The 17555-nt window shown below is 43.2% G+C and overlaps 1 protein-coding gene across 1 annotated transcript in view; it reads right to left on the bottom strand.

Moving 5' to 3' along the window:
• TLL2 (tolloid like 2) overlaps nt 1-17555 on the bottom strand; it is a 253017-nt gene that overhangs the window by 106857 nt on the left and 128605 nt on the right. The window contains exon 2 of the mRNA XM_077259078.1: nt 16228-16338. Coding sequence (XP_077115193.1) covers nt 16228-16338 — 111 coding nt within the window. The remainder of the gene's footprint in view (nt 1-16227; nt 16339-17555) is intronic.

Raw genomic sequence — 17555 nt, 5'->3', positions numbered from 1 at the left:
GGAAAAACGCTGTGCCCTGTTAGCGTCACAGGGGAACACAGCTGCCTAACAGAGCAAAAGCAATCAGTGGTCAGGGAGTAGCAAGCACACAAACACCTCCTCTCCGGTGGAGCCGGAATTCTAATGGCTTTACGCCAGCCCTGAATTTACCATACAAACTCCTCACCAGAGGTGCCGGTATTCTAGTGGCTTATTTAAGCCGAACCCTGACCACAAGCAGACAAGACCACTGAGTAGCTAAAGCTCATAACATAAGCTGATACTAGGGCATGGCCGTGCGGCCATGCAAACCTTTTATAGATGCAGTAACTTCAGGACCTTCCTAGAGGACCAATGGGAGCTGCCACAGTACCTGAGCATGTGACCCTCGACCTCCAATGAGAGGTCTTACCCCGGGCATGCTCAGAAGGGGAAAAGCAGGACTTAGTCCCAGAGATGTCTGCTCGCCGCTGACCCATACTGGCTACAATGGCTGAGCCTGGAAAGGCAGCAGTAACTATCTGCACAGTATCAGGCTGAGGCAGACGCTGAGACCGATGTCTCCGCTGAGCAGGCGCCACTGCGGCTGGAGAAGAATGGGAGACCGCAGTGGAGGTGGTTCGAGATTCCCCCTGTGCAGAGGCGGGAACTCGACCCCTAACACCTGGGTTGATGAAATCCATCTTGTGGTTGTTTAATCTTTATTTTCAGTTTTTAGTTAATGATATGCTCGTGCTCAGGGTTGGCCTGTGTGGGGGGTCTTCATGTGGTGCTCTGATTATTTATTCATAATGCATGCTGACAGGTCAGTGATCCCTCACTGATCTGCCCCCTAGTTTAGATAATGAATATTATATATACATATTAAAATTGAAAAAAACCTTCTGCAGGCAGGTACTTGCCATGGCACCTGCACTGCAGCACAATCGCATGTTTAGTGTTACTGTTCTTGATGTTATTGCACAAGTAAAAAAGAAAAAATCAATTTGAAAATGGCGCCCGCCACGCCTGCGCAGTAGCAGCTATCGGTGTGTGTATAGAGATCAGATAGCTACTATTGTGCAGGCGCCATCTTGGAGAAGAAAAAAATGTCTTCCTCCAAGATAGCACCGCCCGTGCCTGCGCAGTAGATGACTGTGTGTAAGTTAAGGTACCTTCACATGAAACGACGCTGCAGCGATAGCGACAACGATGCCGATCGCTGCAGCGTCGCTGTTTGATCGCTGGAGAGCTGTCACACAGACCGCTCTCCAGCGACCAACGATGCCGAGGTCCCCGGGTAACCAGGGTAAACATCGGGTTGCTAAGCGCAGGGTAAAAAAACCAAACAGTACATACTCACCTGCGCGTCCCCCGGCGTCCGCTTCCTGCACTGACTGACTGAGCGCCGGCAGTAGCAGGGCACAGCGGTGACGTCACCGCTGTGCTGTGCTTTCACTTTCACTTTGCGGCGCTCAGTCAGTGTTGGAAGCAGACGGCGGGGGATGCGAATGTAAGTATGTACTGTTTGGTTTTTTTACATTTTACACTGGTAACCAGGGTAAACATCGGGTTACTAAGCGCGGCCCTGCGCTTAGTAACCCGATGTTTACCCTGGTTACCAGTGTAAAATATCGCTGGTATCGTTGCTTTTGCTGTCAAACACAACGATACACGGCGATCGGACGACCAAATAAAGTTCTGAACTTTAATCAGCGACCAGCGACATCACAGCAGGATCCTGATCGCTGCTGCGTGTCAAACTAAACAATATCGCTAGCCAGGACGCTGCAACGTCACGGATCGCTAGCGATATCGTTACAAAGTCGTTTCGTGTGAAGGTACCTTTACTGTGCACAATCCTGCTGACAGGTTCCCCTTAAGTACTTTTAATTGGGCTCACCTGTCAAACTAATTATCACAGGAGTTTGATATTTATTTCAGTGATCCAATAAGCTCTGAGACACAATACCATCCATGAGTTTATTTGAAAAACAAATATACCACAATATAATTTATTATTGTACATTTTGAAAAAAAAAAAAATTACATCTTTATGACACTTAACTCCAATTTGCATAACAATTTGGAATGCAGTGTAGCTCCTTCCCTGTGATACAAAACTAATGCTATATGTGAAGGGGCCTGCTCCTCTGAAAAAGCCAAATCCCTTCTTTGCTGTCACTGAGAAGGGGGCTGTATTGGCTACTGAAAAAAAGCTGCTAAAAGCCCTCTTTCCACAAAGAACAGATCTCCTGCACACTTAGGAAACACTTTTGCATGTTAAGTACAAGACTGGAAGTAGAGCCGATGAACTAGGGATGGTAGAGGATTCTTGATTATGGGAGCCTCTAGCATAATTGAAGTATATTAGTGAGTGATAAAACATAGTTCTTTTAAGCACATGTATATATATATATATATTTTTTTTTTTTATAGAAAAAATCTTTAACTATTTCTACTATCAACATAAACCTTGGAAGGGAAGGCGCACCATTTGAATGCAATATTGGCTGGATTCAAAGGCGAACGTCATGTCACGATTGGAGACCCCCTGATGTGCCTAAACAGTGGAAACCCCCCACAAGTGTCTCCATTTTGGAAACTACACCCTGATTTTATTCAGGGTGTGACAGAGTCACTGGTGCCATACATGAGGGGAGATATGTGTCGCAAAGGTTGCTTTCCTGCGTGATGTGAAAGCCGTAAGTGTTTTCTCCAGCATGATATGTGGTGAGAGCAATCCAGTCGGTATATGGGCATGGCTTTCATGGTGGGTAGGTCAGAGATGGGCGGGACGCCTACCCACCATATCTCCACCTCCAGGTTGTGGAGACAGTTAAATGTCCAGCTAGTTTTTTCTCTGTCTGTGTGTGTGGAGGAAAGGAAGCCTCCTCACTGCTAGCTCCTGCCATATGTGTTGTCCCAGAGGAACTGGGCAGGACTGTATATGAACGTTTTATTTTCATTTGGGCGAGAGAGGCTGTTTTTCTGTTACTAGTTTGGGTTTTTGGTTTATGATGCAATAAACCACCCAGAGACTTTAACCACACGTGTGCCTTTGTCTACCTCAAGGAGCAGCTAAGTTAGCCGACCTTCCACAGGGAATATAGTGAGCATTTCAAACCCACAGGTAGGACACAGAATTTGATAACATTAGGTCATCATATTGAATGTGTCATCACTAGTGTTGAGCGCAAGTGCTCGCTACTCCAGTTTGCCCTGTGTGCCTGGATATAAAAAAAATATGTGGGGATCTGCGATACTCCGTGCATACTCGAGCACCTGATGCAAACTCGAGTAGCAAGCACTTGCGTTCAAAATTAGCTCATATCAGAGGAGAGAGAAATGAATTGTAAATCTCTTTTTTGTGACTCAGTGAATAACCGTTCGCCGATAATTACATTGCTTAGCAATTGTAAAGGTAGCTGCCAGCAGCGGATCTTGAGATTTGCCCAAGTGCATTCAGTGTGGCAGAACATTTTTTAGACAATCATCAATAACCTCATTGATAGCAGCCAAGATGTACAAGTGCGGGAATATCTGCATATGTCGCACATACTCGATACTGAATAAATCGAGATGTTTCGAAAATGTAGTTTCTATTTTTTCCCATGAATTGAATATCATCAACATGTCTATCCGTCCTGGGAGTCTCATAATTCCATGAATGTTCCTTCTTACTGTTGTAATTTCAGTGTTGATGAGTGCATAATCTTCTTTTACAACCGAGCCCCATGGATGACTAATACCACGCAATAGCATCCATCAGAGCCTTCCGTTAAATGCAAACGTCAGGATCTTACTACATGATGAATGGGGGTCTTTTGGATGCGTTTACATGATGCATTGGGAGATTATCATCTGTAATTACTAAGCATCGTCAATCATAATCAATCATAGCAACTCTACAACTGCACCAAGACTTTGCTATTAAACCAACTAGAAATACTTGTGAACCAATAGTACTATACATTTCCTGTCCCCCCTGGCCTCTAGAAGAATAGCCGCACTCCATCTGGCTGTATTAGTCTATTGACAATTTTTGACAATTAAAGACCAATTCCACCTTTGAATTTTTTTATTGCATTGCATGCATTATGTAATTATGTGAAAGATTAAAGCCCTTTTTTACATATAAAATATACAATTGGTCTTGATTGTGAATATTTACCTATTGTTCTTTGGCAGCCTGCACGTATTATAGTTCACTGGAAGCTGCTTTGTTCATTCATTCTCAATCTCAAAAGCAAGCTAGCTGTCAAATCAATCTCCATCCGTGCTCTCCCCTCTCATTGCTCAAATAAATAAAATCAGTTTGAATAAAAAAATAAAAGAAGTTGTTTATATGCTTTAAACTGTATCTACAGGTGAAAATAAAATAAAATAAAGGAATAAATAGTATATCTCCTCTATGGCTGTGAACATTTTTTAAAATAATTAAAAAAACCATTTCAGAACGATTATTTCTATTCTACAGGGGAATATCTGATAATGAATGAGACAATCCTTTTTCATGTAAACACATCACCCACCCTGAACCTGTATATGTAAACCAAGCTTCCAATTTTTTATTTAAAAAACTTGCGAAAAATTATTAATTGGCATAAAAACATCCTAAAATCTTTGCATTTTGTAAGTGCATGTTTGCTAATATTGGCAGCTGGTCACATTCCTGGCTGACAGAATGCCTACTATTGCTGGATTAGCTCCATGCAAACACATTCCTCTAACGCCCACAGAACAACAAATTGAAACCGCAGCTACGGTATTCATTACGTAGGCAGCCTTTTCCATTCTTTTGAACATTGATAAAAGCAGACATTTCATTTGATATGCAAATCTTAGCTATTTGGATTGCAGCTATAGGATAGTTAAAAAGCACTCCTCCTCCCATCAAAGTTTTTATCCTCTTAATATATTGCAATCATCATATTATATAGAACTGTGTACTTACAATTACACATTTTGCCTTTCTACCCAGCTAATTCTTCTCATTTCTATTAGGTCTATGACATCACATGATTAAAAACTGATTAGTTGAATCTTTCTAAACTTTATATATGCATAATCATTATAACTACAATTCTACATCTTTGCCATGAGCCTGGCAGCCTAGCTCCACCTCCTCTTCAACGCCTTAGGCTACTTTCACACTAGCATCGTGCACTGCCAGGGACGTTTACAGTGAGGTAGAATTGTAGTTCTAATGATGACTCATGCAGAGAAAAAAATACTTCTTGTTTCTACATAGAGATGGGATTGATTCTTTAAAAAGGGATGGGGTTAGGTCTCTCCATGTAAAATGCCATTGTTAGTGCAAATATTAGTCACAAATTGGGGCCATTAGTCGATAACCAGTGTAAAGTACTATGTAAGGCACAGAGCTCACAGAAAAGTTACTGCTACACTGGTGTCCAAAAGTTATTGGAAAAGAATAGCCCATCTATAGCACTGCCCATCAGAACAGGCCATATGGGACTGGCTCTACCAGCTATAGCACCAATATTTCACAAAACTCTTGTCTTTTTCCTACTCCTGCATTGCAGACTATATAGCCACCAGTATTTTACATGGAAAATATGCCCTAATTGCTTGTCTCTCTACCAGAGACAGAATGGATAGATCACAATCAGGTGGCTGGATTCTAGGACTGTCAGACTCATGGACACTTCTCGTCGGAGTAAATAGTTAAGAGCTGAAGCAAGATTGATGCCAACCAAGCACCAGAAGGATCTGTATATGTATTTTCAGTACAGCTGTGAAATTCAGCGAATCACGGGTTGGATTACCACAATAACCGAGTGGCCTTGGGCTCCCATAGATAACAAGAAGTCATTGCATATAAATAAAAAGTTACATAGTATCTTTTAGTATGTAAAAAGTGAAATGCTTTGTGCATCGCTTAATGGACGTCATCATATCACGAAGACATTCTCCAATAAAATCAATGCTATTCCTGGAGTAGATCTCTATATTCCCGATGTTACTTGAATGCACTTTGGCTTTTTTACTTATTTAGTTGCAGCACGACATATGATTATTTTGTTTCTTGTAGGTTTTGTCTGTTTAATGGCAAATTTGAACATGTGTTTATGTGCTGCATGTATACCAACTAGTGATGAGCGAATATACTCGGTACTCGAGATTTCCCGAGCACGCTCGGGTGTCCTCCGAGTATTTGTAAGTACTCGGAGATTTAGTTTTCAGCGCCGCAGTTGAATGATTTACAGCTGTTAGCCAGCTTGATTACATGTGGGGATTCCTTAGCAACCAGGCACCGCCCTGCGGCGAAGAAAACTAAATCTCCGAGCACTAAAAAATACTCAGAGGACCCCGAGCGTGCTCGAGAAATCTCGAGTAACGAGTATATTCGCTCATCACTAATGCCAACTTACACCTTTCTTTGTGTTTCTTCTTTGTATTTTTGCATTTTGTGCAAGCCATGGTGTGGCCTCCCTTCCTTGAGCTGGATATTGAATTTAAATATGGTAGCTTCCCAAGACTGATGTCCACAGTTCGGGACCCGGTCCTTTGTCTGCCCTTATTCATACACTGAGGTCAACTCTGACACATGGTAAGGTTTTTAATATTAGACAAACAGTGTAGGACAATTACGAGCAGGGTCGCCTTGCCGATGGTGGGATGGCTTTTTATGCTTTTATGCTCAAATACAGTATTACTAAGAACCCTATGTTATTTAAATGCACTGTTGCTTTTCTACTTATTTAGTTAGTTACAGTAGCGTATAGGATTTTGCTTCTTGTTGGTTTTCGATTAATGTATCATCCAATGCAACATGTCACGACTGCATCATCATAATTTAACCCAATAAAATGTTAAAGAAATACCGTAACTAGTCAAGAATGGTACCAAAGTATTATGACAGGTGCTTGGTCAAGTCATAAACTTAGGCTAACAGTATATAAAGGATAACTGACATTTAAGGGATTTTCTGGAAACAACAACAAAAAAACAATCTGTTTGTTCCTGTAGTGAGAACCCAAAATACCCCATTACCTTTATTTTCCTTTTTAGCTCCCCTATAATCACCCACATCCATCCTGGTGGTCAAAACTTTTTTACATACTGAACTCCCTGCCAGCAATATGGGCCTCCACAGTACATGTCCCAAGTGGCAATGTGCTCAGTCTTCCATTCCAGAGCTCTATGTGTCCCACAGCTAACACAGTCGCACCCTCTGTGCTCACCGACTCTACAAACAAAGCACCATCCTGAGACCTCTATACAGTTTCATGATGGATAATTTGCTGCCCAGTTTCTCCCTCCTAACATTCAGGATTTGTCCAAAAAATTTGTCAACAGTCCGTAAAAATAGGGGACATTTTTCCCCTATCTGTAAAAAAAATGTATGCATCTATTAAGTTTTTTTAAGCATCATCATCTTACATTTCACAGTGAATGCAACTAATGTGTTCACATCAGAATTATGGGCTGCAGACTTGTATCATTTAAAATGTTAAAGATTTATTATGGTTTTCTTATGTATTGGTACAAAAAAGTTGGCCGTTTGTGATTTTTGAGAAACGGTCAAAAATAATAAAAATGTTGGTAACACTGTCGACATTTCTCCCATTTCACTTCACATGTGGCATTCTGAAAATCTCCAGCTATCCATAATGTCGCAGACAGTATTGTTACGTGCTGACACTGGCACTATACAGGCTCAGGGTACGGTATGACAGATATGAGTCATCTAATGTATTTATTTATTGTAATTAAACTAGCACCTTGACATGCCCAGCACCATCCCCTCTGGCCAAAGTCACCAGTTCATATTCTTCTCTGTGCAGCCTGTGCACTAACTGTAGGCTCATCCTCCCTGTAGACATCACTACTAGCCTAGGATAACTACAAACAACTCCGTGATATCATTGTTCAGAGCACACTTGTCTGAGTCCTGCCTTTTGTATGCTGTGTTTGACTAAAGGTACCTTCACACGAAACGACATCGCTAGCGATCCGTGACGTTGCAGCGTCCTGGCTAGCGATATCGTTTCGTTTGACATGCAGCAGCGATCAGGATCCTGCTGTGATGTCGCTGGTCGCTGAATAAAGTCCAGAACTTTATTTGGTCGTCCGATCGCCGTGTATCGTTGTGTTTGAAAGCAAAAGCAACGATACCAGCGATGTTTTACACTGGTAACCAGGGTAAACATCGGGTTACCAAGCGCAGGGCCGCGCTTAGTAACCCGATGTTTACCCTGGTTAACAGCGTAAAAGTAAAAAAAACAAACAGTACATGCTCACCTGCGCGTCCCCTGCCGTCTGCTTCCTGACATTACTGAACGCCGGCCCTAAAGTGAAAGTGAAAGCACAGCGGTGACGTCACCGCTGTGCTGTTAGGGCCGGAGCTCAGTCAGTGTCAGGAAGCAGACGCTGGGGGACGCGCAGGTGAGCATGTACTGTTTGTTTTTTTTACTTTTAAGCTGGTAACCAGGGTAAACATCGGGTTACTAAGCGCGGCCCTGCGCTTAGCAACCCGATGTTTACCCTGGTTACCCGGGGACCTCGGCATCGTTGGTCGCTGGAGAGCGGTCTGTGTGACAGCTCTCCAGCGATCAAACAGCGACGCTGCAGCGATCGGCATCGTTGTCGCTATCGCTGCAGCGTCGCTTCGTGTGAAGGTACCTTAACAGGCTCCTTTTCATTCACAGCAGACAGGATCTCTCTGTACTTTGTACAGACCGTAGATAGGAGCTAAAGTGCTGAAGGTCAAATGACAGCTCAAAGATCCAAATTTTAACAGTAAGTAAATTGTGAAGTTTCTTCACTTCTCACGGGCTTTACAATGGGTCAATAGTTGGTGAGTCCAGAAAACCCTTTAGGGTATGTGCACACATCAGGATTTCTTGCAGAAATTTCCTGAAGAAAACCGGAAATTTTCTGCAAGAAATCCGCATATTTTTTTTTTGCGTTTTTTCCCCGTTTTTTTCGCTTTTTTTTAGCATTTTGCAAGTGTAATTAGCTTGCAGAATGCTAAAGTTTTTCAAGCGATCTGTAGCATCGCTTGGAAAACTGACTGACAGGTTGGTCACACTTGTCAAACATAGTGTTTGACAAGTGTGACCAACTTTTTACTATAGATGCTGCTTATGCAGCATTTATAGTAAAAGATAGAATGTTTAAAAATAATAAAAAAAATAAAAAAATGGTTATACTCACCCTCTGCAGACAGCCGATATCCTCAGCGGCGTCCGTTCTTATAGATGGTGTGGTTCAGGACCTTCGATGACGTCGCGGTCACGTGAGCGGTCACATGACCGGTCTCGCGACCAATCACAAGACAGCGACGTCATCGCAGGTCCTGAACCACACGATCTATAGGAACCGAAGCGGCAGCATGCAGCGGTGAGAGGCGGGAACACTCCGGGGGCCATCGAAGGTGAGTATATGACTATTTTTTATTTTAATTCTTTTTTTTTGACCAATTATATGGTGCCCAGTCCGTGGAGGAGAGTCTCCTCTCCTCCACTCTGGGTACCAACCGCATATAATCTGCTTACTTCCCGCATGGTGTGCACAGCCCCGTGCGGGAAATAAGCAGATCAATGCATTCCTAGGTGTGCGGAATCCCCGCAATTCCGCATTTTTAATGAACATGTTGCTTTTTTTTCCGCGATGCGATTTTTTCGCGGAAAAAAATGCAACATTTGCACAAAAAATGCGGAATACACTGTAAATAATAGGAGGCATATGTTAGCGTTTTTTTCGCGTTTTTATCACGTTTTTATAGCGAAAAAACGCGAAAAAAACGCAAAAAATACTGAACGTGTGCACATGGCCTTACAGTTGAAACATAATCACGGGATAGATGATACTTTATTAGTGATGACTGAGTATACTCGTTGCTCAGGTTTTCCCGAGCACGCTCGGGGGGTCTCCGAGTATTTCTTAGTGCTCGGAGATTTAGTTTTTGTTGACGCGCTGCATGATTTACAGCTGCTAGCCAGCCTGAGTACATGTGGGGTTGCCTGGTTGCTAGGGAATCCCCACATGTATTCAAGCTATCAGCTGTAAATCATGCAGCTGCAGTGACGAAAACTAAATCTCCGAGCACTAACAAATACTTGGAGACCACCCAGCGTGCTTGGGGAAAACCTGAGCAACGAGTATATTCTCTCATCACTATACCTTATGGGTTCATGGGGGCTGAATGCTGTTACCCAGACCGTTCCCAAGTATGGAGCTCAGAAATGTCTAATCAGAATAAAGTGGTGGCCGCACATTCATGTGGTCTTTATTTATTCTCTATAGGTGTGCTTGAGTTAGATGAGCATGTAAATGTGCGTTTCAACCTGACAATAAATGGCACTAAATGCAGGCCATCCAGTGACTTATTTGCTGATTTGTGGTTGTTTAAAGGGAACCTATCACCCCATTTTTTAAAGATTAGATAAAAATAGTGTGAAATAGGGGCAGAGCTGGGCTTTACATTAGTGCCTCTTTGGTGCCTTTACACCCCCGTTAGGCTGCCGAAATACCTTAGTGAAGTGTCCGTTTTGTCCTGTCACTCACGCTGGTCTGGTCCTATGGGCGTGGTCACAGCGCTGTTTGTCCCCCAGGATCCTGCTCATCATTACGTTGGTGGCGTAGTGGTGTGCGCATGTCCAGCAGATGAATCCACTGCCCAGGAGATGAATAACGGCGCGGTCTTCGCTATTCAGCCGTTTACCGGTGGGCGCGGCCATCTTTCCTGTGGCCGCGCCTGCGCAGATGGAGCGCTCTGCTGCCCGGGGCTTCAGGAAAATGGCCGCGGGATTCCGCACGTGCGCAGATGGAGATTGCGGCGGCCATTTTCCTGAAGCCCCGGGCAGCAGAGCGCTCCATCTGCGCAGGCGCGGCCACAGGAAAGATGGCTGCGCCCACCGGTAAACGGCTGAATAGCGAAGACCGCGCCGTTATTCATCTCCTGGGCAGTGGATTCATCTGCTGGACATGCGCACACCACTACGCCACCAACGTAATGATGAGCAGGATCCTGGGGGACAAACAGCGCTGTGACCACGCCCATCCGACCTGACCAGCTTGAGTGACAGGACAAAACGGACACTTCACTAAGGTATTTCGGCAGCCTAACGGGGGTGTAAAGGCACCAAAGAGGCACTAATGTAAAGCCCAGCTCTGCCCCTATTTCACACTATTTTTATCTAATCTTTAAAAAACGGGGTGATAGGTTCCCTTTAATAATCTGCTTACACAGTCATACCGCACTTTAGACATGCACTGCTTGTTCGTCGGGTGCAATGATCTTATGGTCTGCACATACAATGGCCGCCTATGTGCACCAACAATCTACTTCAGAACATTCAGTTTCATCTGAAGCATGGTTTGACTTTGTAAATTTTCTATTAAATGACCACCGATCAGCAAAATAGCTTATCGGCTTTCGTTTTGTGATCGACAACCTGTTAGCTTTTATCCTACGTCATATTGCAAAACTCGTTAAAGGGTCAATAGTGACTTGTAGGATCGCTGCTTCCAACAGGTGGCGCTATAGAGTTCAAGTCCTCTTCCTCGCTGAATAGGTAATTTACATATCATGAAACAGTCACGCCTAGGATCACTCGATTACCATGATCTAGCTGTACAGTATAAATGGACCTTTACTCGCTCGGACCTTCATAAGAGCCATACCTTTAGTTAAAAAAATCTGTCTGTTGGCTAGTTTTAGAGAAAAACATTTTGGTTCAGCTGCAAATTTCTATGATCAGAGCACCATGGGCAGGGTTATGCATTCAAGAACACACACCCTCCGACAGTTCTGCCCTCCGTCCACATTGTAATGATTGATGAGACAGCATTACACCTGCCCACAATACTGCACCTCATTTGTATGTGAACCTAAAGAAGGTTTTCTCCAAAACGTTCCCACAGATTGTTAAACTAAAGGTACAGCTCTTAAAGGAAAGGTGCCGCATTTTATTTTTTGTATTAAAAATAATTGTTTATATAAACAATTATTTTTCATACAAACTTCCTTTTTTTAACTTTAAAATTTTTTTTATTATTAATTTTTTTTTAAGCCACTGGGCGCCGCCATTTTGCTTTGCAGGAGTGTAAGTGAAGCTGCACGTCACTTACACTCTGCATTTACGGCAGCCCAGGGCATAGGGGACTGCGGTCGGGAGCCGACTCTATACCTACCATTATAAGCTGCTCCCTGCTCTGGTCTGGCCACGCCCCCTGAGCCGTCCACAGCACGGCAGAGGCAGGAGACCAGCGCCATCTTCCTGGAGCTCACACTGCAGCTGTGAGCTCTAGGCCAGCTTCCCAGGATAATCGCAGGAGCCCTGCAGTCATAGGAGGAGGAGGAGACCATGGACGGGAGGGAGAAGCACTCAGCAGGCAGCCGTGAGTATCAGTGGGGAGGGGGAGAGGGAATCTAATCCTCTCCTTTGTGGTGCTGACTCTGAGCAGTTATCTCCTCCCATGTATGTTACTGAGCTGTGTATCTACTCCTCTCCTGTGTGATACTGTCTGCTTAGCCATGCATCTAATCATCTCCTGTGTGATACTAACTGAGCTGTGTACCTAATCCTCTACTGTGTGCTGAGCCATGCATCTAATCCTATACTGTGTGATACTATGCTGAGCCATGCATCTAATCCTATACTGTGTGATACTTTGCTGAGCTGTGTACCTAATCCTATCCTGTGTGATACTGTGTGCTGAGCCATGCATCTAATCCTATACTGTGTGATACTATGCTGAGCCGTGTATCTAATCCTATCCTGTGTGATACTGTCTGCTGCGCCGTGTATCTAATCCTATCCTGTGTGATACTGTGTGCTGAGCCATGCATCTAATCCTATACTGTGTGATACTATGCTGAGCCGTGTATCTAATCCTATACTGTGTGATACTATGCTGAGCCATGCATCTAATCCTATACTGTGTGATACTATGCTGAGCCATGCATCTAATCCTATACTGTGTGATACTATGCTGAGCCATGCATCTAATCCTATACTGTGTGATACTATGCTGAGCCATGCATCTAATCCTATACTGTGTGATACTATGCTGAGCCATGCATCTAATCCTCTCCTGTGTGATACTAACTGAGCCGTGTATCTAATCCTATCCTGTATGATACTGTCTGCTGCGCCGTGTATCTAATCCTCTCCTGTGTGATACTATGTTGAGCCGTGCATCTAATCCTATACTGTGTGATACTGTGTGCTGAGCCATGCATCTAATCCTATCCTGTGTGATACTATGTTGAGCCGTGTATCTAATCCTATCCTGTATGATACTGTTTGCTGAGCCGTGTATCTAATCCTGTCCTGTGTGATACTGACTGCTGAGCTGTGTATCTAATCCTCTCCTGTGTGATACTGTGCTGAGCTGTGTATCTAATCCTATACTGTGTAATACTGTATGCTGACCTGTGTATCTAATCCTATACTGTGTGATACTATGCTGAGCCGTGTATCTAATCCTATACTGTGTGATACTATGCTGAGCCATGCATCTAATCCTATACTGTGTGATACTATGCTGAGCCATGCATCTAATCCTATACTGTGTGATACTATGCTGAGCCATGCATCTAATCCTATACTGTGTGATACTATGCTGAGCCATGCATCTAATCCTATACTGTGTTATAATATGCTGAGCCATGCATCTAATCCTATACTGTGTGATACTATGCTGAGCCATGCATCTAATCCTATACTGTGTGATACTATGCTGAGCCATGCATCTAATCCTCTCCTGTGTGATACTAACTGAGCCGTGTATCTAATCCTATACTGTGTAATACTGTATGCTGACCTGTGTATCTAATCCTATACTGTGTGATACTATGCTGAGCCGTGCATCTAATCCTATACTGTGTGATACTATGCTGAGCCATGCATCTAATCCTATACTGTGTGATACTATGCTGAGCCATGCATCTAATCCTATACTGTGTGATACTATGCTGAGCCATGCATCTAATCCTCTCCTGTGTGATACTGAGCCGTGTATCTAATCCTATCCTGTATGATACTGTCTGCTGCGCCGTGTATCTAATCCTCTCCTGTGTGATACTATGTTGAGCCGTGCATCTAATCCTATACTGTGTGATACTGTGTGCTGAGCCATGCATCTAATCCTATCCTGTGTGATACTATGTTGAGCCGTGTATCTAATCCTATCCTGTATGATACTGTTTGCTGAGCCGTGTATCTAATCCTGTCCTGTGTGATACTGACTGCTGAGCTGTGTATCTAATCCTCTCCTGTGTGATACTGTGCTGAGCTGTGTATCTAATCCTATACTGTGTAATACTGTATGCTGACCTGTGTATCTAATCCTATACTGTGCTGACCTGCGTATCTAATCCTCCTGTGGAATACTGACTGCTGAGCCGTGTATCTAATCTGCTCCTGTGTGATACTCTCTGCTGAGCCGTGTATCTTATCCTATCCTGTGTGATACTATGCTGAGCCGTGTATCTAATCCTATCCTGTGTGATACTGTCTGGTGAACAGTGTATCTAATCCTCTCCTATGCATTCCTTTCCCCCCTGCATGTCTTTCCCCATTGCACACACAACTCTATGGGTGCGATAACAGGAGCTGCAGGGGTCATGCTGTATTATGGCATTATGTGAGATCTATATGACGGTATTATGTGATCTGTATGGTGGTATTATGCTTGATCAGAATTGTGAGAATTATATGGTGGTATTGTGTGTGATCTATATGGCGGTATTATGTGAGATCTATATGGCGGCATTGTGAGAAGTATGTGGCGGTATTGTGTGATCTATATGGCGGTATGCGAGAACACTGGCGGTATGTGTGATCTATATGGTGGTATTATGTGAACTGTATGACAGTATTGTGTGATCTATTTGATAGTATTGTGTGTGATCTATATGGCGGTATTATGTGTGATCTATATGGTGGTATTATGTGAGAACACTATGGCAGTATTATCTTCAGAAAGCGGACCCATTCTATGGTGGTTCTGGCTGAGCACCTGCACGCGGGTCTGGGGTAATAGAGGGGGCAGCATGACCTCCAGTTAGGTGCAGTCAGGGCTGGTGAGGCAGCTTTAGAGAGGGGTCTCATTTTTATCGTTACTATATGGCTACATTTCCCCCCAGCGTCACCCCAGACTGCGCCTGTCGTCTCACTTTCACACATCGCCAAGACAGGATCTGAGGAGCCCGACGTACCGACGCATGATGTGAAAGAAATGTCTGACGTGGGCAGCAGAAGCAGTCTTACAACGCTTCCGCTGCCCCATTGCAAGGTCCGGGCAGGAGGGGGCGGAGTTTCGGCCGTGCATGCGCGGTCGAAAATGGTGGGACTTGACAAACAAAAAAAGTTACATGTAACGTTTTTTTGTGGCGGCGGTCGCACGACGGTTGCGACGTGTGGCAATACATCGCAATGCGTCGGTAATGTTAGTCTATGGGGAAAAAACGCATCCTGCAGACAACTTTGCAGGATGCGTTTTTTCTCCTAAACGACGCATTGCGACGTATTGCAAACAACGCTAGTGTGAAAGTAGCCTAAGGCTGCCGTCACACTAGCAGTATTTGGTCAGTATTTTACCTCAGTATTTGTAAGCCAAAACCAGGAGTGGGTGATAAATGCAGAAGTGGTGCATATGTTTCTATTATACTTCTCTAAGTGTTCCACTCCTGGTTTTGGCTTACAGATACTGAGGTAAAATACTGACCAAATACTGCTAGTGTGACGGCAGCCTTACTCTGCAGTCACCAACAAAATGGCTGCTCACTGGGTTCCTGAATATCATCCTCTCATCCCTTAGCAGACACCCAGAAGGGGAGGAGAGGAGACATCACACACGTCAGCAGACTCCGCCCATAATTACTGCAGTGCAGTAATGTGAGCTAGTTGTACACTAGGTTTTTCTGAAATTTCAGCAGCTGCTCCCCCTAGTGTTTAAAAGTGGAAATTCCAAAACTTTTCAAATTATTTTTCATATTTTACTAAATTATAAACAAATGATAATATTTTTTAAGAAAATGTAAACATTAATTCTTTACATTTTTACAATTGCTGTAAAAAAAATTTTTTTGATGGCACCTTCCCTTTAAGGCAAGCTCTCCTACAAAGACATGTGCTTCATTTAAAATCAATTTTTGACCTGACAGGTTCACGTTAAAAAAATACTGCACATTATAAGCCCTTGTGTTGCACTAAACAGATGAATATTATTATGTGAAACCATTAAAATTGATGAACTGAAAATAAACAGATTTTTATTATCACTAACCTGCAGTAACTCCCGTATAGTTATTTCTTGGTTCTCCTGAATTAATAGATTTGTTTACTTGAAACCATTTCAAGTCTTCTTCATCCAAGGCAATATCACCCCAGAAAGCAGCTGTGGAGACCAAGACAAAATAATGATAATTATCTTAGTTACATGTTGGAGAACACACAATGACTGCAATAAAGCTAAAATATGCCAATAAAACACATGCTGAGTAGCTCTATGCATAGCTTAGACATGACATATATGTAAAATAGGCACATTCAACACAAAGACATACAGTTGTGAGAAAAAGTGTTTGCCCCCTTCCCGATTTTCTATTCTTTTGCATGTTTGTCATCCTTAAATGTTTCAGATCACCAAACAAATGTAAATATTAGACAAAGATAACACAAGTAAACACAAAATGTCGTTTTTCCATGAAGGTCTTTATTATTAAGAAGAAAAGAAATCCAACCCCAAAGGGCCCTGTGTGAAAAAGTGATTGCCCCCTAAACCTAATAGCTGGTTGGGCCTCCCTTAGCAATAATGACTACAATCAAGAGTTTGCGATAACTGGCAATAAGTCTTTTACAACTCAATGGAGGAATTGTGGACTATTTAGCTTTGCAGAATTGTTATAATGCAGCCACATTGGAGGATTTCGTAGCATAAACTGCCTTTTTAAAAGTCATGCCACAGCATCTCAATCGGATTAAGGTCAGGACTTTGACTAGCCCACTCCAAAAAGTCTTCATTTTGTTTTTCTTAAGCCATTCAGAGGGGGACTTGCTGGTGTGTTTTGGATCATTGTCCTGCTGCATAACCCGTGTGCTTCAGCTTGAGGTCACAGATGACCGGACATTCTCCTTCAGGATTTTTTGGTAGACAGCAGAATTCATGATTCCATTTACCACAGCAAGTCATGCAGCTCCTGAAGCAGAAAAACAGCCCCAGACCATCATACTACCACCACCATATTTTACTACTGGTATGATGTTCCTTTTATGAAATGCTGTGTTACTTCTATGCCAGATGTAATGGGACATGCACCTTTCAAAAATCTCAACTTTTGTCTTGCTATTCCAGAGTATTCTCCCCAAAGTCTAGGGGATCATCAAGTTGATTTATGGAAAAACTGAGCCAAGCCTATATGTTCTTATTGCTCAGTAGTGGTTTTCATCTTGGAACTCTGCCATTTGGGACATTTTTGCCCAGGCTCTTTTTAATGGTAGAGTCATGAACACTGACCTTAGCTGAGGCAAGTGAGGTCTACAGTTTTTTGGATGTTGTTGTGGGGTCTTTTGTGACCTCTTAGATAAGTCATCGCTCCACTCTTGGGATAAATT

Source organism: Ranitomeya variabilis, chromosome 4, assembly GCF_051348905.1.
Source record: "Ranitomeya variabilis isolate aRanVar5 chromosome 4, aRanVar5.hap1, whole genome shotgun sequence".
Lineage (NCBI taxonomy): Eukaryota > Metazoa > Chordata > Amphibia > Anura > Dendrobatidae > Ranitomeya > Ranitomeya variabilis.
The sequence above is the reverse complement of the archived record's forward strand: the minus strand, read 5'-3'. Positions and strand labels throughout refer to the sequence as shown.